Source organism: Triticum aestivum, chromosome 1B (assembly GCF_018294505.1).
Source record: "Triticum aestivum cultivar Chinese Spring chromosome 1B, IWGSC CS RefSeq v2.1, whole genome shotgun sequence".
Lineage (NCBI taxonomy): Eukaryota > Viridiplantae > Streptophyta > Magnoliopsida > Poales > Poaceae > Triticum > Triticum aestivum.
In genome coordinates, this window is record NC_057795.1 from 571051876 (window position 1) to 571079115 (window position 27240).

At 46.9% G+C, this 27240-nt stretch overlaps 1 protein-coding gene across 1 annotated transcript; it reads right to left on the reverse strand.

Moving 5' to 3' along the window:
* Window positions 1-22236: 22236 nt before the first annotated feature.
* Window positions 22237-24787, reverse strand: LOC123079900 (uncharacterized). Its single transcript, XM_044502732.1, has 3 exons — window positions 24728-24787; window positions 22632-23515; window positions 22237-22535 (listed from the first exon to the last, which is right to left on the reverse strand). The coding sequence occupies exons 1-2, from the start codon at window positions 24785-24787 to the stop codon at window positions 22682-22684; spliced, it is 894 nt and encodes a 297-aa protein (XP_044358667.1). The 3' UTR covers window positions 22237-22535; window positions 22632-22681.
* Between the last annotated feature and the right edge of the window lie 2453 nt (window positions 24788-27240).

Sequence of the window (27240 nt, forward strand, 5' to 3'; positions counted from 1 at the left end):
AGCAGGTGTTCAAAGAAGATTTCCTTCTCTTCTTTGGTAAGAGCATAGCTAGCAGGACCTTCATACTTCTTTGGAGGCATGCCGTCTTTTTCGTGCAAACGTTGCAGGTCCTCTTGTGCCTCCGTTGTATCTTTTGTCTTCCCATACATGCCCAAGAAGCCTAGCAGGTTCACGCAAAGGTTCTTCGTCATGTGCATCACGTCGATTGAAGAGTGGAGCTCTAGGTCTTTCCAGTAGGGCGGGTCCCAAAATATAGATTTCTTCTACCACATGGGTGCATGTCCCGCAGCGTCACCCAGAACAGATAGTCCGCCGGGACCCTTTCTGAAGATTACTTTTAAATCATTGACCATAGCAAGTACGTGATCACTGGTACGCATGGCGGGCTTCTTCCAATGATCTGCCTCGCCTTTGAAGTGATGGCCTTTCTTTCGACATTGATGGTTGGTCAGAAGGAATCGATGATGCCCCAGGTAAACATTCTTCCTGCATTTGTCTAGGTATATACTTTTGGTGTCATCTAAACAGTGCGTGCATGCGTGGTATCCCTTGTTTGTCTGTTCTGAAAGGTTACTAACAGCAGGCCAATCATTGATGGTGACAAACAGCAACACATACAGGTCAAATTCCTCCTGTTTATGCTCATCCCACACATGTACACCTTTTGCAATCCACAGCTGTAAAAGTTCTTCAACCAGTGGCCTTAGGTACACATCAATGTCGTTGTCGGGTTGCTTAGGGCCTTGGATGAGAACTAGCATCATAATGAACTTCCGCTTCATGCACAGCCAAGGAGGAAGGTTATAGATACATAGAGTCACGGGCCAGGTGCTGTGATTGCTACTCTGCTCCCCGAAAGGATTAATGCCATCCGCGCTTAAACCAAACCATACGTTCCTTGCGTCACCTGCAAACTCCTCCCAGTACTTTCTCTCGATTTTTCTCCACCGCGACCTATCAGCGGGTGCTCTCAGCTTCTCGTCTTTCTTACGGGCAACTCTTTGTTTCTGAACATGTGTTTCAACCGTGGTATTATAGGAGCATACCACATCACCTCGGCAGGAATCCTCTTTCGGGGGCGCTCGCCGTCAACATCACCAGGGTCATCTCGTCTAATCTTATACCGCAATGCACCACATACTGGGCATGTGTTCAAGTCCTCGTACGCACCACGGTACAGGATGCAGTCATTAGGGCATGCATGTATCTTCTGCACCTCCAATCCTAGAGGGCAAACAACCTTCTTTGCTGCATACGTACTGTCGGGCAATTCATTATCCTTTGGAAGCTTCATCTTCAATATTTTCAGTAGCTTCTCAAATCCTTTGCCAGACACACCATTCTCTGCCTTCCACTGCAGCAATTCCAGTACGGGACTGAGCTTTGTGTTGCCATCTTCGCAATTGGGGCACAAACCTTTTTTGTGATCCTCTAGCATGCGATCGAACTTCACCTTCTCCTTTTCACTTTCGCACTGACTCCTTGCATCAACATTGACCCGGCGGAAATCATCATCGGGCACATCGTCTGGTTCCTCTTGATCTTCAATAGCTTCCCCCGTTGCAGCATCACCGTATTCAGTGGGCACATAGTTGTCATCGTACTCTTCTTCTTCGTTATCTTCCATCATAACCCCAATTTCTCCGTGCTTGGTCCAAACATTATAGTGTGGCATGAAACCCTTCTCAAGCAGGTGGATGTGAAGGGTTTTCCGGTTAGAGTAAGACTTTGTAATCTCATAGATAGGGCATGGACAACACATAAAACAATTATGCTTGTTTGCCTCAGCCACTTCGAGAAAATCATGCACGCCCTTAATGTACTCGGAGGTGTGTCTGTCACCGTACATCCATTGCCAGTTCATCTGCGTGCATTATATATAGTTAAGTGTGTCAAAAACCATTACAGAACATCATGAATAGATAATTAAGTGACCAAATTAATACAAGTTGATCATCACATTAAAACCAAAGTACATACATAGTTCTCATCTAACAACATATAGCTCTCAAGAGCATCTAATTAATTAAACCATACATTGAAACTATGTAAAACATTTCAATGCGAAAACAAATGCGATTATAATCAGAACCAAGGTAGCAATTGATCCTACGACATAATGATACCAAGCCTCGGTATGAATGACATATTTTCTAATATTTCTAATCTTCAAGCGCATTGCATCCATCTTGATCTTGTGATCATCGACGACATCTGCAACATGCAACTCCAATATCATCTTCTCCTCCTCAATTTTTTTTATTTTTTCCTTCAACAAATTGTTTTCTTCTTCAACTAAATTTAACCTCTCGACAATAGGGTCGGTTGGAATTTCCGGTTCACATACCTCCTAGATAAATGAAATCTATGTCACGTTGGTCGGCATAATTGTCATAAACAATAAATGAACCAAATAGTTATAAAGATAATATATACCACATCCGAATCATAGACAGGACGAGGGCCGACAGGGGCGGATACCAAAACCATCGCACTAAATAATAAGAAGCAATAATAAAAGTAAGAAAATTATACAACTATCTATATAAACATACAAGTAAGAATTTTTCCTTTCAGAAAAGAAGATAAGAACAAGAGGCTCACCACGGTGGTGCTGGCGACGAGATCGGCGCGGGCGATCGACGGCGGTGAAGACGGGGACGGGACGTGACAGATCACTAAACCTAAACAAATATTGAGGAAAATGGAGCTTGGAGGTCGAGCTTGGAGAGGAGAAAGCTTAAGTACTGTGGCTCGGGCATTCCATCGAACACCTAGTGTTCATAGGAGGTGAGCTAGAGCACCACAAAGCTCTCCAACGACCGGCCAGAAAAACAAAGCCATGGAGTGCTCTACTCGCGGGCGAGGGGTATATATAGGCAACTCATTGGTCCCGGTTCGTGGCATGAACCTGGACTAAAGGCCACCCTTTGTTCCCGTTCAAGCCGCCAACCAGTATCACTGATGGTGGAGGACCATTGGTCCCGGTTTGTCCCATCAACCGGGACCAAAGGGTCCAGACGAACCGGGACCAATGCCCCCATGAGGCCCGGGCCCGGTAGGCCCCCTGGCCTCACGAACCGGAACCAATGGGCACATGGGTCCCGGTTCATGACTGAACCGGAACTAATGGGCTGACCTCGCCCGAACGTATACCCTGTTTTCTAATAGTGATCTCATGGTTGAAGGAACATGCATTTGACATTAAAAAAGCAGTAGCAATAAACTAAACGATCATATGCTATGCTAACGGTTGGGTCTTTTCCATCACATCATTCTCCTAATGATGTGACCTAGTTATCAAATGACAACTCATGTCTATGGTTAGGAAACATTAACCATCTTTGATCAACGAGCTAGTCTAGTTGAGGTTCCCAAGGGACATGGTATTTATTTATGTACCCACACATGTATTTAAGTTTCCGGTCAATACAATTCTAGCATTAATAATAAACCTTTATCATGATTAAGGAAATATAATAATAATCATTTTATCATTGCCTCTAGGGTATATTTTCATCAAGTTCTACCCCATGTTATTTAGTAGCAGCGCGGGTTCTACCCCACGCTGCTTCTAACACAAGTATTAGTAGCGCAGGGTCAAGCCTACGCTGCCACTAACAAGTTAGCTATAGTGACCTAGCAGTAGCGCGGGCCCGCACTACTGCTAGGCTATTACCCCGCGCTACTACTGGGGTTTTTCCTAATAGTTGAAGGTGCACTTTGTCCTAGACAGCTTAGCGTGGGTAACAAGGAAAGGAAGGTTATCCAACAACCGATGGGAATGCTAACGTGGAAGCAATCTGGACGGTTTTTCTTTTTCAAATTCTTTTGGCCTTATTTGATCAAATAGACAAGTTCATGGATAAATTGACCAGTTCCCGAGTTCTTTTCTTAAGATGTGCAACTACTTTGAGTTGATGGACTAACGGCTCACTTTAGCCAAAATTTTAATAATCTCTCTATTTTTCTTATATGTTATGCTTTTGGTATATACTCCCTCTATTCCCAAATATAAGTCTTTTTAGAGATTCCAATAAGTGACAATATACGGAGCAAAATGAATGAATATACATTCTAAAATATGTCTACATACATATTTATGTTGTAGTCCATTTGAAATGTCTAAAAAGACTTACATTTAGGAACGGATGGAGTAATACATAAATTTAAACACGAATATGTGCCTTTTGCCATGTAGGAACACCTCCAGATATATGTCTATATTTGTCAGACCATGAAACCCGACAGGTAGGCCATCCTAGTCAGTTTTGGAGGAAATGCTTAGATGAGATATATTGTAGCAGCTTGTTTCATAAATTTAGTGTATTGGAGAAAAAACTGTATTTTCTCTCAACAATCCCATATTTAGCTTTTTTTCAAGCCCTGATGTAGGCCAAGCGGTTGGAAATGCTCAGAGCAGAGCAAGAAAAAGGCGTGACAAGTGAGAGAAAAGAAGGCAAGAAATTAATAGGTAAGATCACTAAATAGACGTTAGGTAGGCACATATTCACACCCCCGTATACATGCCTATAAAAACCACGTCGACTTATGTGTGTGTAGGGGAACCAACGCTGGATATGCAGTGTTTGTTTTGGGGAGGTTGGAGAGCAGAGCAAATGAGCGTGCAGAGTGACACCGAGAATTCATTGTTTTTGAGAATTCAATTCCACAATAAAATCTTATGGGAGTAGGAGGCATTGGAAACTTGAATAGCAAAAGTACGGTCATGTTAAGCGGGGACTACTTTCTCTCTTCTGCTGCTGCCAGTGATCTCGACACAGGAGGGTCATCTAGTACGACCGTGCTCTAGAGCTTAGGCTCCAAGAAGGCAAACGCAAGGCTGCAGCTCGCTTATGTTATCCTGTAACCCTCTGTTGGAGCAAGCCCTGGATCAACACACGCACACGGGGTGGACACACACACGAGACGAGCTGAAGAAGAAAGAAGAACTGCACGAACGCAGTGAGCGGAGAGATTTTTGCGACGCGCTTAACATGTGTCTTTTCTGTTTCCTTCCTTTATTCTCAAGCGTAACAATCTCTCAGCATGTACTGCCCACGATCCGTTTTACCCGCGCCATCCCACGGACAGAGTCGTGGCCAGTACACCCACGATTACAACAGCAAAGAGAGCTACGACTAAGTCTGAAGAAAAGAGTAGCCTGACACTAACCTGTCTAAACTGAACCTGACCGTGTACACTGCACGTTTCAGGATTATTCAGAAAAATAACTTACTGAAAATTGAACAGGTGCAACTAGATTAACATGACATTTCACCTCCTTAAGCTTGTTGTACCAGCTTGACACTTTGTAACCCAATCTTCTCCTTTATTTTCTGAAACCGAAACCTTGGAAGAGGCTTGGTCAGAATATCAACATGTTGATCTTCAGTTCTGACATGCTCCATTCCAATTCTCCCTTCTTCGACACAATCTCTCACGAAGTGATATTGAATATCAATATGTTTGCTTCTCTCATGAAACACCTGATTCTTGCATAGAGCAATCGCTGACTGATTGTCCACTCTTAAGGCCAACTTGTCCGGCTCTCGACCAAGTATTTCTCCTAGGAGCCGACCCAACCAGATTGCTTGACAAGCAGCTGATGCAGCTGCTACATATTCAGCCTCACAGGAGGATTGAGCGACAATTTTCTGCTTTTGTGATGTCCAAGTAATCGGGCAGCCACCATAGTAAAACAGAACACCTGAAATACTCTTGCGATCATCAATGTCTCCTGCATGATCACTGTCGCTGTATCCTACCAGCTGAGGCGCATACTCTCTGGATTTGTTATAGACACATCCAAGGTTGACTGTTCCTTTTACTTACCTCAAAATGTGTTTCACTGCAACCAAGTGCTCTTTTGTGGGCTTCTCCATAAATCTGCCGACAAAACCCACTGCAAAACTGAGATCAGGACGTGTGTGAAGCAAGTATCTCAAACTCCCCACTAAACTCCTGTATTGAGTGGCATCAATTTCTTCAGCCTGACTGTTCTTGCTGAGTTTCAGCCTGGGTTCCAGGGGGGTTTGGGCTGAATTACAGTTTGACATCTCCATTTTCTCAAGGATCCGAGCAGCATAACCTGATTGGCACAAAACAATTCCTTCTTCTGACTGCTTAACCTCAATACCCAGGTAATAACTTAGTAGACCCAAGTCACTCATGCTGAACTTGGACGTCATCTGCTCCTTGAACTCTTTGATGGCACGGTCACTACTGCCTGTGATAACCAAATCATCAACATAAACACCCACTATCAGTACTGACTCAGCTGCTCTTTTCCTGTACAGACCCGACTCCAAAGGGCATTTTTCAAAGCCAAACTCAGTAAGAGTAGAATCCAACTTAGAATGCCATGCCCTTGGAGCTTGTCGAAGGCTGTAGAGTGCCTTCTTCAGCCTGTACACCTTGCTGTCCCAGCCAGCGATCTCAAACCCCGGCGGTTGGCTCACATAGACTTCTTCATTCAGATCGCCGTTGAGAAACGCTGATTTCACATCCATGTGATGCATTTTCCAACCGAATTGTGCAGCAAGTGCCACTAGTAGTCTGACAGATTCCAAGCGCGCAACAGGAGCAAAAACTTCCTCAAAATCGATCCCTTCATGCTGTACATACCCTTTAGCTACTAGCCTCGCCTTGTGTTTGACTACAACTCCGTTGGGATCCTTCTTTCGCTTATAAACCGACTTCAGACCAATGGGCTTGCATCCCTTTGGCAGATCACAAAGGTGCCATGTACTGTTTGCCTCTATGGAGCTCAATTCATCTTGCATAGCTCTCTGCCAACACGACTCTTTCATTGCCTCAAGGTGATTGGCAGGTTCTTCCATACCAAACAAACAGAGGCTTGAGTAGGCTGCCTTTACCTCTGTTGTTTCCTCATAGACATCCTCCAAAAGGCGCTTGCCTTGTGGCCCCTGTGAAGGCTCGGTGTACGGGGTGTTAGGAGAACCAGGAGCATAAGCAGGGGACACCGGAGAGGCTTCTAGGTCCAGCGGGATTGCAGCCCCATCGTTGGCACGTCTTGTTCTATGACCCTGCCGAGGCGCTGCTATGGTAGGAGTTCTGCTTGGTGAATCTGCTGCCACGACAACGTCTTCTGCTACCTCTCCTCCATCACAAACTGACTGTTCTGGGTAGCTGACAACAAATGAACTTCCATCGTTGCTTCCCACTGATCCCGATAGGCTCCAATCCCAACACATATCTTCCTCAAACACTGCATCTCGTGATACAACAAGTTTTTTACTTTCCGGGTCATACATGCGATAAGCCTTGGAGCCAGTTTCTTAACCAATGAAGACCATTTGTGAGCTTCTGTCAGAGAGTTTTGACACACCGGGCCCAACCTTTTTCACATGAGCAACACAACCAAAAGTGCGAAGATGTTGGACTGACGGCTTGTTAGACTGTATAGCTTCTGTATATGTGTACGTATATGAATACGTACGATGTAACGCTGTACCCCTTTGTTATATATATATGAGATAGGCCACCCCTAGAGGGTTGAGCCAGTTCCCTAAACCTATTGTCTTACATGGTATCAAACTAGGTCTACGCTTCCGCTACACCCCAAGCCGCCGCCGCCCCACGTCGCGCCGTCGCCATCTTCGATCGCGCCGCCGCCACCATGTCGGGATCCGCCGCCTCGGGCTCCTCCACGGCCAGCTACCTGCCGGCCTCCCTGGCGGCCCTCCTCTCCCGGCCCCTCGACTCCGCCGCGGCTGCTTCACTCCCGAGCGGGACGAGGAGCGTCGGCTCCTTCTTCTCCTCGTCGCCAGGAACCACGCTGGTGGTCCGCACTTCCAGCGCCACGACGGACGACTCCCTGCCTGCCTTCGCCAGCGCCAACGCTGCTGCCCCGATGGAGGCCTCTGCCTCGGCCCTGATGGCCGGTCTCGCCGCGTCGGGCGCGGCTCCTGCGCCATCGATCTCCGCGGCTGTGCCTGTCGCTACTGCCCCTATGGCGCCTTTGCCTCCGGCAGTCTCCACGGGTTCTCTACCGCCGCCGCCGTTTCACTTTGGAAACCTTATCACCATCAAGTTGTCGGCGGACAACTACATCTTCTGGCGTGCGCAGGTCCTCCCGCTTCTTGGGAGTCATTACCTGCTTGGCTACGTCGACGGTTCTCTCCCCTGTCCTCCTGCGCTTATTGACAGCGTGCACGGCCCGGTCTACAATCCGGCGCACCGTGTTTGGATGGGGCAGGACCAAGCGAACCTCTCCTCCATCCAGGGGTCGCTCACTCCGGCCGTTGCCGGTCTTGTTGTCTTCGCCAAGACGTCTCATGAGGCTTGGACCATCCTTGAGAGCTCCTTTGCAGCACAGTCGCAGGCTCGTGTCTCTTCGCTCCGTCGTCAACTTGGGGAGTGTCAGAAACTTGACTCCACTGCCACCGAGTTCTACAACAAGGTCAAGGGCCTCGCCGACACGCTGGCTTCTATTGGACAGCCCCTTACTGACTCCGAGTTCAACTCGTTTATTGTCAATGGTCTTGATGAGGAGTATGATGCCTTAGTCGAGATCATTAACGAGCGGGGCAACTCCACACCCATGATGGCGCACGAGGTCTTTTCCCATCTCCTTCTCACTGAGCAACGGGTTGAGACGCGTCGCTCCAGGAGCAGCGGCTCCCTCTCGGCCAACACCGCCACGAAAGGTGGCCGCGCATCTTCATCATCTCGGGCCCCCTCGGGGCTGCCACCACCGCCCACTTCGGCCCCCCCTCCTACTGCAACATTACCGGGGGCTGGCGGTCCTCGTGTGTGTCAGCTTTGTGGTCGTGATGGACACTGGGCCTCTAAGTGTCACAAGCGCTTTCAGAAGAGTTTTCTGGGCCTCGGCAATGATGGCAAGGACACACCCAACTTTGCGCGCCAAGTGGCCATGGCAGAAAAACCGACGGCCACAAAGCAGCAAGGGCACACTCAGTCCTACTCTGTTGATCCTCACTGGTATATGGACTCCGGGGCAACGGAGCATCTGACGAGTGAGATGGGCAAGCTCCATACTCGCGAACCCTACCATGGCTCCGACAAAATCCACACCGCCAATGGAGCAGGTATGCATATATCTCATATTGGTCAAGCATCTATTCTTACTAGGCATGCAAATAGGAGTCTTCAGCTTCGTAATGTGCTTAGAGTTCCCTCTGTGACACGTAATCTTCTTTCTGTTCCTAAACTCACACGTGATAATAATGTGCTTTGTGAATTTCATCCTTTTGATCTTTTTATTAAGGATCGGGGCACGAGGGACATTCTTCTTAGCGGGCGGTTGTGCCAGGGCCTCTATCGTTTGGAGCATCCTGGTGTCGCTCGCGTGTTCAGTGGAGTTCGGGTATCTCCGTCACAGTGGCATGCTCGTCTTGGTCACCCGGCCACACCTATCGTTCGTCATGTTTTGCGTCGTCATGAGCTTCCTAGCATGTCTAGTAATAAAGATGTAGCAGTGTGTGATGCTTGTCAGCAAGGGAAAAGTCATCAACTTCCTTTTTCAGAGTCCAGTCGTGAGGTTAAACATCCTTTAGAACTTGTTTTCTCTGATGTATGGGGTCCTGCTCAGACTTCTGTCAGTGGTCACAATTATTATATCAGTTTCGTTGATGCTTATAGTCGCTTTACCTGGCTTTACCTTATTAAACGCAAATCTGATGTGTTTGACATTGTTGTTCAGTTCCAAAAACATGTTGAACGCCTTCTCAAGCACAAAATTGTTCATGTCCAGTCGGACTGGGGGGGTGAGTATCGCAACCTCAACTCCTTCTTTCAGTCGCTTGGGATCGCTCACCGTTTAGCATGTCCACATACACATCAACAGAACGGTTCTGTGGAACGTAAGCATCGTCACATTGTTGAAACTGGTCTTACTCTTTTGGCCCATGCATCGGTTCCGTTTCGGTTCTGGAGTGATGCCCTTACCACTGCATGTTTTCTCATAAACCGCACTCCCACTCGTGTTTTGAATATGAAGACTCCACTCGAAGTTCTCCTTAACGAACAACCTGATTATACCTTCTTTAAGGTTTTTGGGTGTGCTTGTTGGCCACATCTCTGTCCTTATAACAAACGCAAGCTTGAGTTTCGTTCCAAGAAGTGTGTTTTTCTTGGTTATAGCTCTCTTCATAAAGGTTACAAATGTCTTCATGTTCCCACAAATCGTGTCTACATATCTCGGGATGTTGTGTTTGATGAGCAAGTCTTTCCTTTTGCGAAGCTTCCTATGTCCACTGCTGAACCATTGCCTTTGCATTCATCCTCCGTTGCATCTGACCAATTTGATGATATTGCATACTCTCCTATTTTGCTGCCTAACCATGGTGCAGGCGCTGGACGTGGGGCTCGGTTGGAGATTTTGGAGGAGCCATCGTCTCCTCCTGATGATCGTGAGGTGTCCCTGCATGGCCTCGACGATCGTGCTCATGCACATCGGGCCGAACCTCCGCCTACGCTGACTGCTTCAGCGCCCCCGGCCTCTGGACCGGCGCCCTTGATCACCGGGCCATCTTCGTCGCCCATGGGCCCGGAGTCAGTTTCTGCGCCGGCCTCGTTGTTTCGCCAGGAGGTTTCGTCGTCTCGGCCTATCACCACGTCTGCTGAGCCGGCCTCGCCGCTTCGCCAGGAGGCCTCACCGTTCTCTCGGCCCACCATCACGCCGACCTCGTCACCCACTCGGTCTGGTGCGGCTGGGCCGTGCTCGCCTGGCCTGAGCTCACCTGCCCCTGGAGTCCAATCGCCATTGCTCCTTGAGGCATCCCCATCGGTGGTCGAGGCCTCTCCATCATCGTCATCGCCTGCTTCGCCGTCTGTACACTCTGAGGCGTCGCCATCACCGCCACCTGTGCCTCCTGTGGCTCCTCAACGACCACATACACGGAGTCGCAGTGGAGTATTTCAGCCGAAACAGCGTACTGATGGTACGGTTGCCTGGTTGGCTGCATGCCTGGCTGCCATCCGTGCGGATCCTACCTCTGAGCCTCGTACGTATCAAGCTGCTCTCAGCATACCTCATTGGCGAGAGGCTATGGAACAGGAGTATCATGCTCTTCTTCGTAACAAGACATGGACCCTTGTTCCTCCACCACCCCGAGTTAATGTCATCGATTCCAAATGGGTTTTCAAAGTGAAGAAGCATTCTGATGGTTCTATTGAGCGCTACAAGGCGCGGCTGGTTGCTCGAGGATTTCGGCAGCGTTATGGTCTTGATTATGATGACACCTTCAGCCCAGTTGTTAAACCGACTACCATCAGGCTTCTTCTCTCTCTTGCAGTTACTCGGGGATGGTTTCTTCGTCAGCTTGATGTGCAGAATGCTTTTCTGCATGGTGTCCTGGAGGAGGAGGTCTATATGCGGCAGCCACCAGGGTTCTCTGATCCTGATCGTCCTGATTATCTGTGTCGTCTTACGAAAGCACTCTATGGTCTGAAGCAGGCTCCCCGTGCTTGGCATGCTCGTCTTGCGACAGCTCTCCGTGCTCATGGTTTTGCATCCTCGGCTGCTGACTCTTCGTTATTTCTTCTCCAACGGCCCCAAGTTATCATGTATCTGCTGGTCTATGTGGATGATATTATACTTGTCAGTTCTTCTCAGTCGGCTGCTTCTGCTCTTGTTCGGTCCCTTGGTGCTGATTTTGCAGTCAAAGATCTTGGGAAGCTTCACTACTTTCTTGGTGTGGAAGTCGCTTCTCTCTCTGATGGTCTTGTTATGACACAAAAGAAGTACTGTTTGGACTTGCTGCAGCGAGCTGGAATGCTTAAGTGCAAACCAACTACTACACCTATGTCTGCTACTGACAGGATTACTGCTATAGATGGTGAGCTCCTTCCCTCTGCTGATGCGACACAGTACAGAAGTATTGTTGGTGGGTTGCAGTACTTGACGATCACCCGTCCAGATATTTCATTTGCTGTCAACAGAGTATGTCAGTATCTCCATGCACCACGTGATGCTCATTGGTCTGCAGTTAAGCGCATCTTGCGTTACATTCGTTTCACATTGTCCTATGGATTACACATTCGGCCGAATCCCTCTGGGATCATTTCAGCATATTCTGATGCGGATTGGGCTGGCAGTCCGGATGACAGGCGATCCACGGGGGGCTATGCTGTGTTCTTTGGCTCTACTTTGATTGCCTGGAGTGCTCGGAAACAAGCTACTGTTTCACGTAGCAGTACTGAAGCTGAGTATAAGGCTGTGGCTAATGCAACTGCAGAGATTATCTGGGTGCAGTCTTTACTTCAGGAGTTGGGTATATCTCAATCACAGTCTCCTATTCTTTGGTGTGATAACATCGGTGCTACATTCCTATCTGCTAATCCAGTATTTCATGCCCGAACGAAACACATCGAAGTGGACTATCATTTTGTACGAGAACGGGTATCTCAGAAGCAACTACAGATCAAGTTCATCTCCTCCAAAGATCAACTTGCAGACATCTTCACCAAGCCGTTACCTCTTCCACAGTTTGAGCATTGTCGGCGCAATCTTACCCTTCTAGATTCTTTAGGAAGTGGCTAAGATTGAGGGAGGATGTTAGACTGTATAGCTCCTGTATATGTGTACGTATATGAATACGTACGATGTAACGTTGTACCCCCTTGTTATATATATATGAGATAGGCCACCCCTAGAGGGTTGAGCCAGTTCCCTAAACCTATTGTCTTACACGGCTTTCTCTCATGCCATGCCTCATACAATGTTTTGCCCTTGACACTCTTTGTCAACGATCTGTTCAGCAAATACACGGCAGTGGTCACTGCTTCACCCCAAAACCGAGCTGGCACCCCCATGCTTTTCAGCAGACTGCGCGCCATGCCCACCACGGTTTGGTTTCTCCTTTCAACCACACCATTCTGTTGTGGGCTATACGGTGACGTACAAAAATGCTTGATTCCATGCTGCTCACAGTGCTCTATAAATTCTCTTGAGGTAAACTCACCCCCTTGGTCTGTTCTAATTGCCTTCAACTGATGCCCACTTTCAACTTCAGCTGCCTTGTGTATTTTCTGCAGTACATTGAGAGCTTCATCTTTGCTCCGCAACAGAGTAATCCACATGAACCGAGAGTGGTCATCCACTACCAGAAGAAAGTATCTCTTTCCACCAGGCGTTTCAGGTGTTATAGGCCCACACAAGTCTGCATGAATGAGCTGAAGTTGCTCCGTTGCACGGTAAGTGGCCTGAACCGGGAATGGGAAGGGTCTCTGCTTAGCAATCATACACCCATCGCAGATCTTATCTACCTCGTCCAGGTACGGCATACCATCTACCACACCCTCTGCTGCAAGTGCTCGGAGTGACCTAAAGTTCACATGTCCATTCCTCATATGCCACAACCATGATTGCTCCTTAGCATGCGCCAACAGACACACAGGTTCTGACGGCTGGATGTTCAGGATATACATCCTATTCTTGCTTCTCTTGACTCTGGCCAACACATTTCTCTGCTTGTCCCATACAGTCATCAGTCCATTTTCACTAACATACTTGCAGCCATTTTCATCTAATTGACCCAAGCTGATAATATTGCTCTTCAGCCGAGGTATATAGTACACCTCTGTCAGCACTCTATGCTCCCCGGTGTGACACTGCATCAGTACAGAGCCACGCCCACAGATATCCACGGCTGTGCCATCACCAAATCTAACCTTGCCTTTTACCGTTTCATCAAGTTCTACAAACTTCTCTTGGCACCCGGTCATATGGTTGCTAGCTCCGGTATCTAAATACCATGAGACATCCTGCCTTCCGCTCAACTTGGGCTGCAAATTTTCTTCATTCAGGTACACATGTTCAGAGGTGACGGGGTCCGGAGGCATCAATTCACATGTCTCAAGCATAAGAAGTCCAGGGGCGTCATCCTCTTCTGCTTGTGCAAAGTTTGCCTGCTGGCCCTTCGGCTCAGGGCAGTCAGACTGATTTTTTTTTTGATAAAAGGCGATTTTATTATCTCAAATGTAGCATCAACCGGATACAAAACATTATGAGTAACACCCGACCTCTGCATAATTAGGATGCACACAACCAAACACCAAAGTCTAACACTAGAAAAAGTAAGAAAACCGACAAAACGGCAACAATAGAGTCCTATGGACCGACACTTTGCCTATGTCGAACTCGGCGGTGGATCGATCCGGAGGTTATGCTGCCACCCATGTTGGGAAAAAACCTCCATAGCCGCCTGCTCCAACCGCGTACACACCACCTTGAACAGCGGTTGGTGCTCCGCCTGTTGTAGCGTAGACCACGTATGAAGAGAGTGCGTACAACGGAAAATAACCTGCAGAGGAGAAGCATTTTTGTCATTAAAAATCAAATCATTTCTACATAGCCAGCGACCATAGTAAGGCATATGCCCCCACCCTTATTAGCATTTTGAAACTATTTGAAATTCCGTCCAACCAATGACCAAATATATTGGCAATACTCGCTGACGGATACAAATTTGACGCTATTTGGATGACTGATCATGTAGAACGTGCAAACTTGCATTGGAAAAAGATATGTTTGACTGTCTCGTCATGAGCACAAAAGCAACATTTCTTACTTCCTGCGAAGGAAAGCCTGCTGGCTCCGATACTGTCTTGCCCAGCGACCGGATTTCTCCGACGAGTGTCATCAGTTTCTGCGCAAACGCACTGACGGCACTTTTATTTATACTGTCTCAACATTTTCTTTTTTGAAGGAAAGCCTGCTGGCACTTTTATTTATAACGTGGCAATGTTACATCAAGAAGTACAAGTGGTAATAAGAAATTAGGAGTAACATCTAACCAAGCACAACTAGTCTTAGACTCGAAACAAGTCCTAGCCAGAAAGTGTGCCAACCTGTTTGCTTCCCTGGGACAGTGATTGAAAGACAAAATTGTATTCTTTCTTTCTTGCCTTTTCCATATAGACGGAGGGACGCTTCCTGTCATTGCACATGACATGTGGGCCTATGTGGACTCCTCTCGCCTTATAGCATCTCCACTCGTTATTTTCGCTGTGGGAGCGGTCGGGTTCCCACTTGCCGCCCCAAGTTGGCCACCAGATGCCTTTTTTAGAAAGAAAAAGTTTGGTTAAAATTTAAAGAATTTGGACAAAATTTGGACGAATTTCATTCATATTTTGTACATAATTTAGAAGACATAACTTAAGACCTAACTTAAAACCTAAACTACGCCGCCGCTCGCCACCGTCGCCGCCATCCCGAGCCTTCTATATGCCAAAGAGCTTGTAGAAGGCCGTGTTGTCGCCGTCGTCCTTGCTGCAGCCCTGCGCTGGGTCGCCTTGGCGGACGGGGTTGGTGGGCGGCGGTGCCTCGTCGTCCCTGTCCTCGAGGACTATGACGCCGCCCTCGCCGCGGAGCGGCGATCTCCTCGAGGGTGCGGCGCTGGCGCTCCAGCTCCAGCTAGACGTACTAGTCACGCCCATTTGAGGGCGGCCTCCTCGTCGGCGGCCATGTCATCGTGCTCCTTGACGGCGACGAGCCCCAGCTCGGCCTTCACGGCGACGAGCCCTGGATGAAAATCTTGATCTTTGGATCGAATGGTGGCGGCGCATCAGTGTCGTGTCCTTCCTGAAGGCATCGTCTTAGAGCTCACGGTTTTATGGCCTCTCAACTTCACCTTTTCACGGGATCTCTACCGGAAAGGACTCCGGCGGCTCCGTAGTGTTGCTTACTGTCATTTTGTACCGTACTTCGAGTCGCTCGGTGTGTTGTTGGTGTGGCCCTTTGGCACCTTTGTATCTAGCTTTGGTGCATGTGGGTGTTCGGGTGTTGTGTTGCCTTTTTATCGGTTCGAATGTTGGTTGGTGCTTTATATATAAAGCGGGGCGAAATTCTTTTTCGAGATAGGGAATGTTTTTTACTTGCACACAATCATTTCACCTTCAGCTTGCTTTCTTTTTTTGAATTTTACAGCTCGCTTTTTCTTCTTGGATATTCACCACTTCGGCTTGCTAACAAAGGGAGCTAGGAGAGAGGCCATGCCCTTTAGCTTTCCTCTTTGGAGAAAACACAAAGATTTTCCCATGCAGTAGTGCACTCACCATTGTCACTCCTTTTGAAATTATAAAGAGCGGGGCCGAATAATGGCGGCACGCGAAGCGCTCTCGTAGCTGTCCATGCATGCCAGACAGCGTTTCGAACGTGTAGCCGCACTGCCGCAGGTGGCTCTGCGCAAGACGGAAAGACGGAAAACCCCGGTCAAATACGTACGACTGTTTTAGCATGTTAGCCACCTCGTCGATCCGTTCGTGTGAGCCTATTCATTACAATGGGTGTAACGTGGAGCAGATGTGCCGCGTATCAGCGTATGTATTGGTATGCCGCAGATGTGCACATGTGATCCGTCTACGAACCTGGTCTCTTTTGTTTTCTCCCCCTTCTACGGACTTTTTTTTAAAGATCGAGCTATAGCTGGCATTTTCATTGATCATAGCACAAAGCAGCAGGAAAACAATAATGGTGGTGAAGATCCAAGGATCAGGACATAGGGTTTGCCACACACGGCCAAAACCCTAGATCAAGAAAGGTTTATGTTTCATGGGGTTCCGCGAAGGGGCTCTCAATGCACGTTGCTCATGTGATCCTCCGGTGCTCGATGTTGTCCCTGATGCACCTAATGATGCCTCTCACGCACGGCAGGTGCTGCCGGAATGTGTATTGGTTTCTCTCTTGCCAGATTTCCCAGCAAGCCAGCAGTAAGATTGTTCGCGCCCCCTGACGCCATTGGGGCCAGTTTGCTCCAAGATGCTCTGGACGATCATGGTGGTGTTTTCTTGGCGCCAGCAATCCAACGGGGAGAGCGCAGAGCAGCCGTGCCACTGCCCGAGCTCGGCCCAAACCCGCCCGGACCCTGGGCAATTCCAGAACAGATGTCACGAGGACTCCAGGTTCCTGACACAAAGTTGACAGAAGTAGGCGTTTGTCCAGCCTCGCCGCTGCAGTTTGTCATTGCACCAAAGCCGATCCTGGAGTAGCAGCCAGGCAAATATATTGATCTTCCCGGACACCCAAGCTTTCCAGACCAGGTGGTTGAAGAAGGTCGCCGTCCTGCCCTGTAACTGAGCCTGGTAGGCAGACCTAGCCGAGTACTTCCCTAAGCTCGCTTTGTTCCAGTTGAGGGCGTCAGGCACACCTGGCCGCAAGTGCACATCCGTCCTCTGCAGCACGCGGTGCATGGCCCGGACGTCCGCGAGGAGGTGCTGGTTGTTTCCATGGGCGAGGTTGCGGATCCAAGTGTCGATTTGTCTGGTTAATTCCGTTAACGAATGATGAGGCCAAGTCTACTGCTACTATACTTAAAGATGGGTTTCCATACACGCATGCATTAGGGAGTGAAGGAGTACGTATACATACATGTGGTTCCAGCCAGGAATTAATTAGCACCTACCATGCTACGTACATGCATGGAAGAAATCACTCAACGTGTGATATACCAAACAGGAGAGATAATGATCTCATGTTTATTCGGCGTGCAAGGATTGAACTGGTTAACAAGGAAATAGCTGGCCTCGTTCAAATATATTACCAGAGAGAACCAAACAAGAAGAGCCCGTACTGGTTTAAAATACAGAAGACGAGGATTAACTTTCTGTTTCTGTTTTTGCCTCGCAAAGAAAGTACTGATGTGATCAAGGTGGCCGGGTCGTGGGATTTTCTTTGCTTATGTGCAACAGGTTGGGGGTCCACCAGCAGATTGCATAAGAAACGCATCCAATAGTTGGTTATTTTGGCAAATCCTAGAGTCTGTTGATAATTTTAAGAGAGTCCCGTTTATATTTCTTTCTTGTAGCATACTCATGTTTGGGACGGCTATATTGATATAAATAGCCATAGTAGAATCATTGTAAGGAGGTTAAGTTATTTTGAGATGAATTAGATGTCTGTGTCTTTAGGCCGTCGGCCATTATCGAGTTTTAAGAAATCTTGTCAAAAGTCTCTACTGGTGTGTGAGTTCCTGCGACGCGACGCGCAGGAGATTACAAACTGAACTTATGTGGTTCATCCACGTTATTCCTTCAGATCGTGGGGTTGGTGTATTGTTTTTGCGAGGTTTGTGAACAACTTTATAAACCCCCATCTAGTTCTTGCTACGATGGAGTTTTGTGCCGTGAAAGATCTGGCCAACAACGGATCGACCCTCGCCTCGAGGTTCGCTCCACATCAACGAACGAGACCTTCTACGGACTTTGAGATTGGCTGATGATGAAGGTTATATATCTAGCTTTTGGTAGAAAAATGGGATTAAAGTATCGCAGTTTTTTTTTTTTTTGCGAATTGTCTCGCTGTTGTTTTAATTGAAGAACTTGTATCTGTGTATATATACATGGTAGATTTCCCGCGGCGTCGTAGATCCTGCATTAACATTTTCTTTCTTGAATCTTCCAGTAGTACACACCAGCGTGTGAATCACCGGAGCCTAAACTCACCGTCCGGAGACCTCAAAGGCTAGGGTTGTTTGGATGGTAGCCGACGCCTGCCCTGCTAAATATTCGGCCTTGAGCCGGAGGATGTGCTCCCGTTAGTATGGGGGCCAAATTTTTTGAACCGATGCCAATTTTCTGGTGAAGGTTTACATAGGGCATGTACAATGGTTGTATTTTAGCAATGCCGCGTAGGATAAATGATGAGGTGGAGAAGAGAGAAATCGTAAGAAAAGGCTTGTATTCTCTTATTTAAAAGAAGACAAGAGATGATCTCTTAGCACAATATGTCTCACCATGTTTTTAGGAATAACTACTTATTTAAGATAAGGCTAAGATATGACCTATTGTAGACATGCTTTTTTGTCATCTCTAAATTATATGCAAGAGTTAAGATAAAATTATCTTATCAATCATTGTGCATGCCCACAAGTCAACTTGCGGTTGAGAAGCAGGCAATGGATTGGCTAAAATCATTAATTAAGGGATACCCCTATAAAGTTCACTCTTATCTTTTTGGAGATGACAAGTGACGAGTGCATACTCCCCACTTATTGCAACCTGGGCTTTTACTTTTTTGCGTAGATTCATTTTTTCAAAATGGCATATCTCTTGTACCATGCCATGATATTATTAACTGGTTACGCTGTTATTATCTCCGTCTAGGTGAATAAGTCATTCACGTAGTTCTAGGTCATCGCTTTGAGGAATTAAATATGTGTTATATGTCATGAAAAGTATATCACTAGATTTCTACACGGATGGAGTTTCTAAATATATATTTTTTGTCACATATAATACATATTTAGATAGTTAAATTGTTGGCCTAGAACTAAGCGAATGACTTACTCACCGAGACGAAGGTAATAGTTTTCTTCTGCCAAGATCTTTGAGGTAGATCCCATGTTAATAGGTTTTGACAAACTTTTTTTTACAAAAATAACCAAGAACAGAAAGAGGGAAACCGGAAATGAGAAACCAAAAAAATGGAAGCTCCAAAAACACATTGAAAACTGAAAAAAAAACTTTAAAAAAATGGAACCGGGAAGCACAGTTGTGTTTTCACGAATTTTTCGGAAGCAGTACTGTGCTTTTTCCCTTTTCAACAAGCACAATTGTGCTTTTAACACACGCATAGGTTGTTCTTTTCTCTTTTGGGGAAGCACCGTTGTTCTTCTCGTGGCTGTGTTTTTCCCTTTTTTTCGGCAAGCACACTTGCACTAGTAGAAAAAGGGCCTAATGTTCATCTCATTAATCCCGGTTTGTAACTGAACCGGCACTAATGAAACCATTAGTGCCGGTTCCAATGGTTAGGAGGGCAGTGCTCATTAGTCCTGGTTCGTGGCGAACCTCTAGTGCCGATTCGTGCCACGAACAGGGGCTAAAGAGGTGGTGGCAGGCTGGTGTCAGGTTGCGGCCCCACCAACACTTTTAGTCCCGGTTCTTGGCACGAACCGGGACCAGAGATGCACCTTTAGTCTGGTTTGTATAACCAACCGGACTGAAGATCATCCTATATAAACCATTCGTCGAGCTCGAGCTCTCTGTTCTTCCCCTTTCCTCTCCTCTCTGTTTTCTTCCTCTCCTCTCGAGCTCATCCTCCATTTTTCACAAAATTTGTCATGATTTGAAAGTACCTCATCCATCCAAGTGACCACAAAGGTTAGCAACTTTGTCCTTTCATCGCTCATTGCTAGATTAGCTCTTGCAATACTCTATAAGTATAGTTATTTGTGGATTTTAGTCATTTGGGAGGAATTATATGTGGCAGTTTATTTGATTTATGTGCAATTTGAGCTCAAAATAGCTCTTAGTTTGCATATGTAGGTGTGGTTTACTTAGTGCCTTCCCGTCTCCGTCCTGACCATCGTCGATCGCCCGCACCGTCCCGTCGCCGGCACCACCTTGTGGTGAGCCTTTTATTCTTATATTTTATATATAAAAAATCATGTTTGTGTGATTTAGATATATAGTTACTTGTATAATTATCCTACTTGTACGTTGTTTGTTATACATAGTGTCATGGTTTTTATATCCGCCTCCGTCGGCCCTTGTCCGGTTTATGATTCGGATGTGGTATATTCTCTTTTATAACTATTTGTTGCATTTCGTGTTTATGAAAAATTATGCCCATCAAGTTGACGTGGATATTTTTATCTAGGAGGTATGTGAACCAGAAATTCCAATCGACCCTATTGTCGAGAGGATAAATTTAGTTGAAAATGAAAACGAGTATTTGAAAGAAAAATGAAAAGAATTGAAGAGGAGAAGATGGAATTGGAGTTGCATGTTGTCGATGTCGTCGATGATCACAAGATCAAGATGGAAAAAATGCGCTTGAAGATTAAAAAGATTAGAAAATATGACATTGATAGCGAGACTTGGTATCATTATGTTGTTGGATCAATTGTTACCTTAGTTGCGATCTTGATCCATTTATTGTTGCATTTAAATGCTTTAGCTAGAGAGTTTGTATGTTGTTTTATGAGAATAAGTGTGTATGAACTTTATGTATCAACTTTATGTATGAACTTGTATTAATTTGGTCTTTTCGGTGCTGCGTAATCACTAGTAGAAAAATCTCCATTTGTCCCGGTTCATGAGGCACATTTGTCCCGGTTGCCGAACCAGGACTAAAGGGTCGGTACTAAAGCCCAATACCTTTAGTCGCGGTTCGCCCAGGAACTGAGACAGATGGGGCTCCACGTGGGCGCTGCGTCTTGTCCAGGAAGGAGTGCCTTTTGTCCCAGTTGGTGCCATCAACCAGGACCAAAAGGCTACCACGCGTCAGCAGGGTTTTTTGTTTTTTTCTGAAAGGGGGGGGGGGTGGGTTTGGGGTTTTGGGGGGTTTTATAGGGTTAATTTAGGGGTTTCGTATATTTTGTTAGCTAGCTAATAGAGAGAGGTGTCCTCTCTTATCTCCGTGCTTGGTCGACGCTACATATTATATGTATAGAGAGGACTCGATACGCTAGCTAGATAGTAAGCAAATGAAGGAAACCATTAAGTACAGAAGATCGTCATGAACATATACAGAGAGAAGTGATCGACCTCTCCTTCTCCGAGAGATTGGACGAACAACAAGTTTTCGTATATCTATCCGATGCTACTGGCTACGTATATGCAATATAAGATCTCTTACAATCCCCTAACATATGAACTCAATTTCCACATGGTATTCTCCGTGTTTCTCGATGACGTGGTCAAGAAAGAATCCCGCCAATTCCTCTTGAATTGCTCGCATGCGATCTTGTGGTAGGAGTTCATCCTGCATCTGCCACATCTAATTTGAAGAATGGGGTCAATGCATATATATGAATGAAACTCAACACAAATGATTGTAATAAAATAAAATTGTGAATATTATTGCTTACACACTTCATATTGTTTTTTAGAGTAGCCCCGCTCACAGGTCATGTGGCGGATGAACTCGCAAATGTAGTATCCACAGAAATCATTCCTGGGTTTCTGCCACAACCACTTTACAAGAAAGAGGTCAATCAAACTGATAAGCAAGCATGCTAAATGGTTTGATGAAACTAGTTAGAATCAATGGGAGATGTGTGAAACTAGCTAGTAGTACTTACTTTCGGGTGGTTAAATCGCAGCTCCACCGGTAGTCCCAGAGCTTGTGCAGTGAACTTTTTCCAAACCCTGCTAGATAAAGAAAACAATTACTTGATATCAGGAAATGAACAAAGTTGCCGATATGGTGCGATAATGATCGATTGAACTTACTTCTCGAGAATTTTAGTCATGGTCGCATACTCCTCGGGATTTTTTTTGTTTCGAGTCTATGACGGTTACTAGTCCCTGCTCAAGATTAATCTCTAGAAGAATAAAGTGGAAGCTGTGCACGCATGCATAACTCATCAATTACATTACTATAACCTCGAGCAATAAGGGAAATCGAATATGCACAAGACATTAACACTCACTTGTATTCATAAGGAAAGAGTATTGTAGCTTTGTTTTGATTTCAAAGTAACGATGCGAGCAAGTTAGCCTCGGTTTGTTTGGCATCATGTTTAACACTCCATTCATCCACGAGATTAATGTTAATGAACCGAATATCACCTATTTGTCTTTTCTTCAATTCAGCGATCTTCAATCTGCATAATATAGTGAGGATAATTATATATACATGCAATGAAAGAGCTGAGCTATATATAGAGACTTAATTAATTACAAAGAAGTAGTATACTTACAGACAGTAGCAAGTGACGATTGTTTTATTGAGGGCCTTTTGATTGAAAAACTAGAAGAACTCCTCATATGGAACATACAACAGATCAATTCCAACGAGATCATGCTCCTCTTTAACTCTCAGCGTCAAAGTATCCGTCCCAGACTTCCTGCAGATGTCCATGTACCAATCATGGAATCTTCGCATCATTGTTGTTAGAGGAGTACCAGGTTTGACGAGAGGATTCCCGTGCTGGTATTTTAATGTGTCCACCTCCATTGTATCAAAAAGTGCATCATCGGGCATGTAATCTCCAGGATTGGTACCGGGCAGCATCCCTGGAAGATTAGCGACGATATCGCTAGACACATTGAGCGGAGGGCACAATTGCTTCGCTTGTTCTCCGAGCTGGAGAATTTGTTTCCCTCTCCTTTGTTCTGCTATCCTTTGATAAGTGCAAGTACTTCCCGACCACTCCGCTTCCATGTATGTCCTTTCAATAATGCGGTCATAATTGGATTGCGGCGGAGGCGGTGGTGCTCGCGTCAGGGCATCCAAAGTGCGCTTCGCTTTCACCGGATCTATCTTCTCCCCCGGAGCTGGATGTTTACTAGCTTTTACTGACTGAAAGAGGTCGTTCACTTGGCCTTCAGAGGTCTTCTGGTTTTCCTCGTCGCTCCTCTTGTATGATAACTTCTCTAGAGGCTTGAGAGACGATGGACCGAATTTGTATTGCCTCCCGCCTCTGGTTGTACTGCTAGACGCCGGAGCAGCTGGCGCGCCTGCGGCTGTCTTCTTTCGTTGCTTTTGTACTATACCACCACTACTGTTTATGGTGATCTGAGGCTTGAGAACTGATGCTTGCAATGTACACAGCCGTCCAACAAAAAGGCATAGCTCTTGTCTCTATCTATGGTGATCTGAACTTTCTACGGTGTTGTCTGTAACAAATTCAGGACGTGAGGCATGTACTAGTTATAAAAGCAACAGCGCTCAACATTACCCCTGTTTAGTCAACTGATAAAATCTACAACACTCAGCATTGCCTTTGTACCACCAGTACTGTTTACCACAAGGCACATCTGAAAAAACCAACACTCAACATTGCCTTTGTACCACCACTACTGTTTACCACAAGGCACATCTAACAAAACCAACAACACTCAACATAGTAGGCAGAAAATTAATCACATAGTAATTAGTAAGCAGCAATCATTTATGATTATACGCAGCAAATAAATCAATAATCTTCAAATTTGTTTAGAAAATAGAAACGAAGGGAAAGAATAGATGCAGTACATTGTGGCTGTTGAGGAACGGAGGCCGGACTGCTGCATGGTGCTGCCGCCGCGCCGGGGAGGCCCGAGGACGGTGGCTGGAGCCTGGAGGGCGCTGCCGGCTGCCGGCTGCCGCCGCGCTCGGGAGGCCGGAGGCAGACTGGAGGCCTGGCGCCTGGCGGAGCCACGGAGGAGAGGGATGGGCGCCGGAGGCCGAGGCAGGGGAGTGAGATGGCCGGATGGAGGGGAGGGAAGGGATCGAGGGAGAGGCAGGAGAGGGCCGGCCGCCGCCGCCGGAGCCTTCAGCTAGTGCTAGGTTGGGGAAAAGATTGGAATCGAGGAAGGGAACGCCTGACCAGACACCACATCGCTCATGTGTTTGGGCTCATGGGCCAACGGCCTAGTCACTCTTTACCTTATAATATATGTAGTATTTTTTTTGCACAAAACTCTTTGATAGTCCACGCCTAAAAAGAGAAATGGCCGGCAACGAGCTCACCCACACGCTGAGGGATTATAGTCGCATATAAAACGTCTCACAAATCATCTCTTAGTTAATTAAAATTATATACCTATTTTTTAAATGGCCAGTTATAAGCAAAAGTTTGTGACGCCCTATAAACGTCTTAAGAAGCGTCTTTAGCTTGCTAGTGTTCATGAACGTAGAGACGAAGACAAATAGCGTCTCAGAAAAAGCGACCATACAAGCCGTTTTTGTATGGTAACTTCTCTAGAGGCTTGAGAGACGATGGACCGAATTTGTATTGCCTCCCGCCTCTGGTTGTACTGCTAGACGCCGGAGCAGCTGGAGCGGCTGCGGCTGTCTTCTTTCGTTGCTTACGAGGTGGAGCAGCCGGAGGCGGACTGCTATGACACGTCGGAGCAGCCGGAGCGGTGGCATCTGTGTTCCGCTGTCGCTTATGAGGCGGCGAAGGAAGAGGCGGGCTGCTCGGATGTGCCAGAGCAGGTGGAGAAGGTGGCGGAGTACTGCCGCCCTCACGCATCAGAGCAGGAGGCAGAGTGCCCTGATCACTCGCCGGAGGAGGAGGAGGAGGTAGAGGTGGCGTAGTGCCCAGCTGACTTGCAGGAGCCGTGAAGTTCAGAAGCTTGATGTGCTCCTTCCGCCATAGACACGGAGTCTTCAGAGGAAGACCCAATTGAGTCTCCCCATCACCTATTGGGTGGTCAAGCTGGAGCTCCTCAAATCCCTTCGTTATTTCATCTACCATCACCACAGCATAGCCTTGTGGAATCGGACAGTAGTGAAAAGTTGCTCTGGGTGAAGAAGGGAACACAGAGCCGACAACCGCCTTGACTTTGAGTTGAAGCCATTGCATCATAAGGTGGCACTGGTATGAATCCGTGATAAAAGCCACAGGGTAGCTAGGACCCGTCAAGTCAGGTTGCTGAACGAGCTCGGTGGAAGCCACGCTGATTCTCTGCTGAGATGGCGGGGTAGCTTCTGGGGTAGCGTCTTGGGCAAGATCTCGCAGCTGCTGGTTCTCAACATCTTGTCGTTCCTCTAGCTTTCGTACCCTTGCCTTAAGCTCCTACAGTTCGCTTTGCTCCACTTTCCTCCTCCTCTCTTGGGTTTTGTAATCGCCTGCGTCGGGAAACCCAACCTTCCACGCAACAGAGCCTGGAGTGCCTCGTGTTCGTCGAGGGTGCTCAGGATTCCCGAGGGCCCTTGTGAGCTCATCGTTCTCGCTGTCGGGAACAAACGTCCCTTCCTGCACTTCGTTGATTGCTTTCTAAAGCTTCGTGATGGGTGTTGCAAGTTGCTCGTCTGTCCAGCAGCACTTCCCTGTTTCAGGGTCCAAAGTTCCCCCAACCCCGAAGAACCAAGTCCTTGAATGGTCTGGCCAGTGCAATGTCTCTTGCTCGACCCCTTTAGCAATCATCCTTGTCCCACAATGGCCTGGCTTTGAGGTAGCCACCTGACCCCGTGCGATGGTGATGCTCCATCTTTGCAACATTTATCTTGTTAATCGCTGACATCTTCTTACTCCTCTCTGATGTCCTGTTGGCCACAAATGCGGGCGAGTGATCTCTTATCTTCTCAAATCGGCCGGTGAATTCTGGAGTCTTGTCTTGGTCGACATACGTTGCTTTCAACTCATTCTTCCACCTCCTGAATAGGCCTGCCATCTTCTTGAGAGTATGAGACTTGATCAATGGCTCGAACTGTCTTCTCCAGATCCTCCTCTTCCGGTAGGGTGAAATTTACCTTCAGCGTGGTCCAAAGATCATCTTTCTGTCTATCTTTGATAAAAGAAACTTCAAGCTCTTCCTTCTTATGCTAATTCCATAGCTCGATGCTGATCTGGATCATGTCCCTAACAAGAACCCCACACTGAGCATAAAATGCTTCCTTGGTCCGGAGGGGTTTAATTGGTTGGCCATCGCGCGCGATTTCTGTGATCGTGAACCTTTCATCCGGGCGCAATTTTTTCTTTGGGCCTCGTTTCTTTACTGAAGTTTTTCTTGATCTGGAGGGCTATAAAAGAAGAAAGAAGAGTTAATATATGTGCATACCAAAACAATTAATGTATCAATTAGCTAGTCAGCACAGACTTCATTAATACACACACACACACACACACACACCTCGCCGGACTTTGCAATAGCTGATCCCGACTCCGTTCGGTCACCGGAGCCGTCATCACAGTCGTCGGGGCCACCATCACGATCATGACTTTCCTCCTCCATTGTTTCATCATCGTAGCCTGCTTCCTCTCCTTCTAGACCTTCTTCGATGTCGTTGAGAAACGACAAGACATCACCTCCATCGCAGATTATGTCCCCCAATATCTCTTCTTGTTCAAAGTCTCTTTGTTGATCCATAGTCTCTGCAAATATTACAACATGGTAATTAATATACAAACATGAGAGATGGATATACTAATAGTGGCAAACATAGACCCCTCGGAGATCCTCGGCCCTCGGCCCTCGACCCCTCGACGACCCTAGAGCCTCGACCCCTCGACGACCCTAGACCCTCGACCCCTCGACGACCCTAGACCCTCGACGTACCCTCGACGACCCTCGACCCCTCGACCCCTACCCTCGACCCCTCGATGACCCTCGACCCCTAGGCGACCCTCGACTCTCTACCCTAGTTTCCGACACCCTAGTTCCCGATAAAAGATAAGAAGAGGAAGAAGAAGAAAAAATAGAGGAGAAGTAGAAAAAATAGAAGAAAAAAAAGAGGAGAAGAAGGAATAGAGGAAAAGAAGAAAAAATAGAAAAATCCTTTGTTTTTCTTCTTCCTCCTCTTCTTATTTTTTTTCTCCTCTTCTTCCTCTCCTCTTCTTCTCCTTCTTCTCCTCCACGTGTCGAAGTTACCGGGGAGGG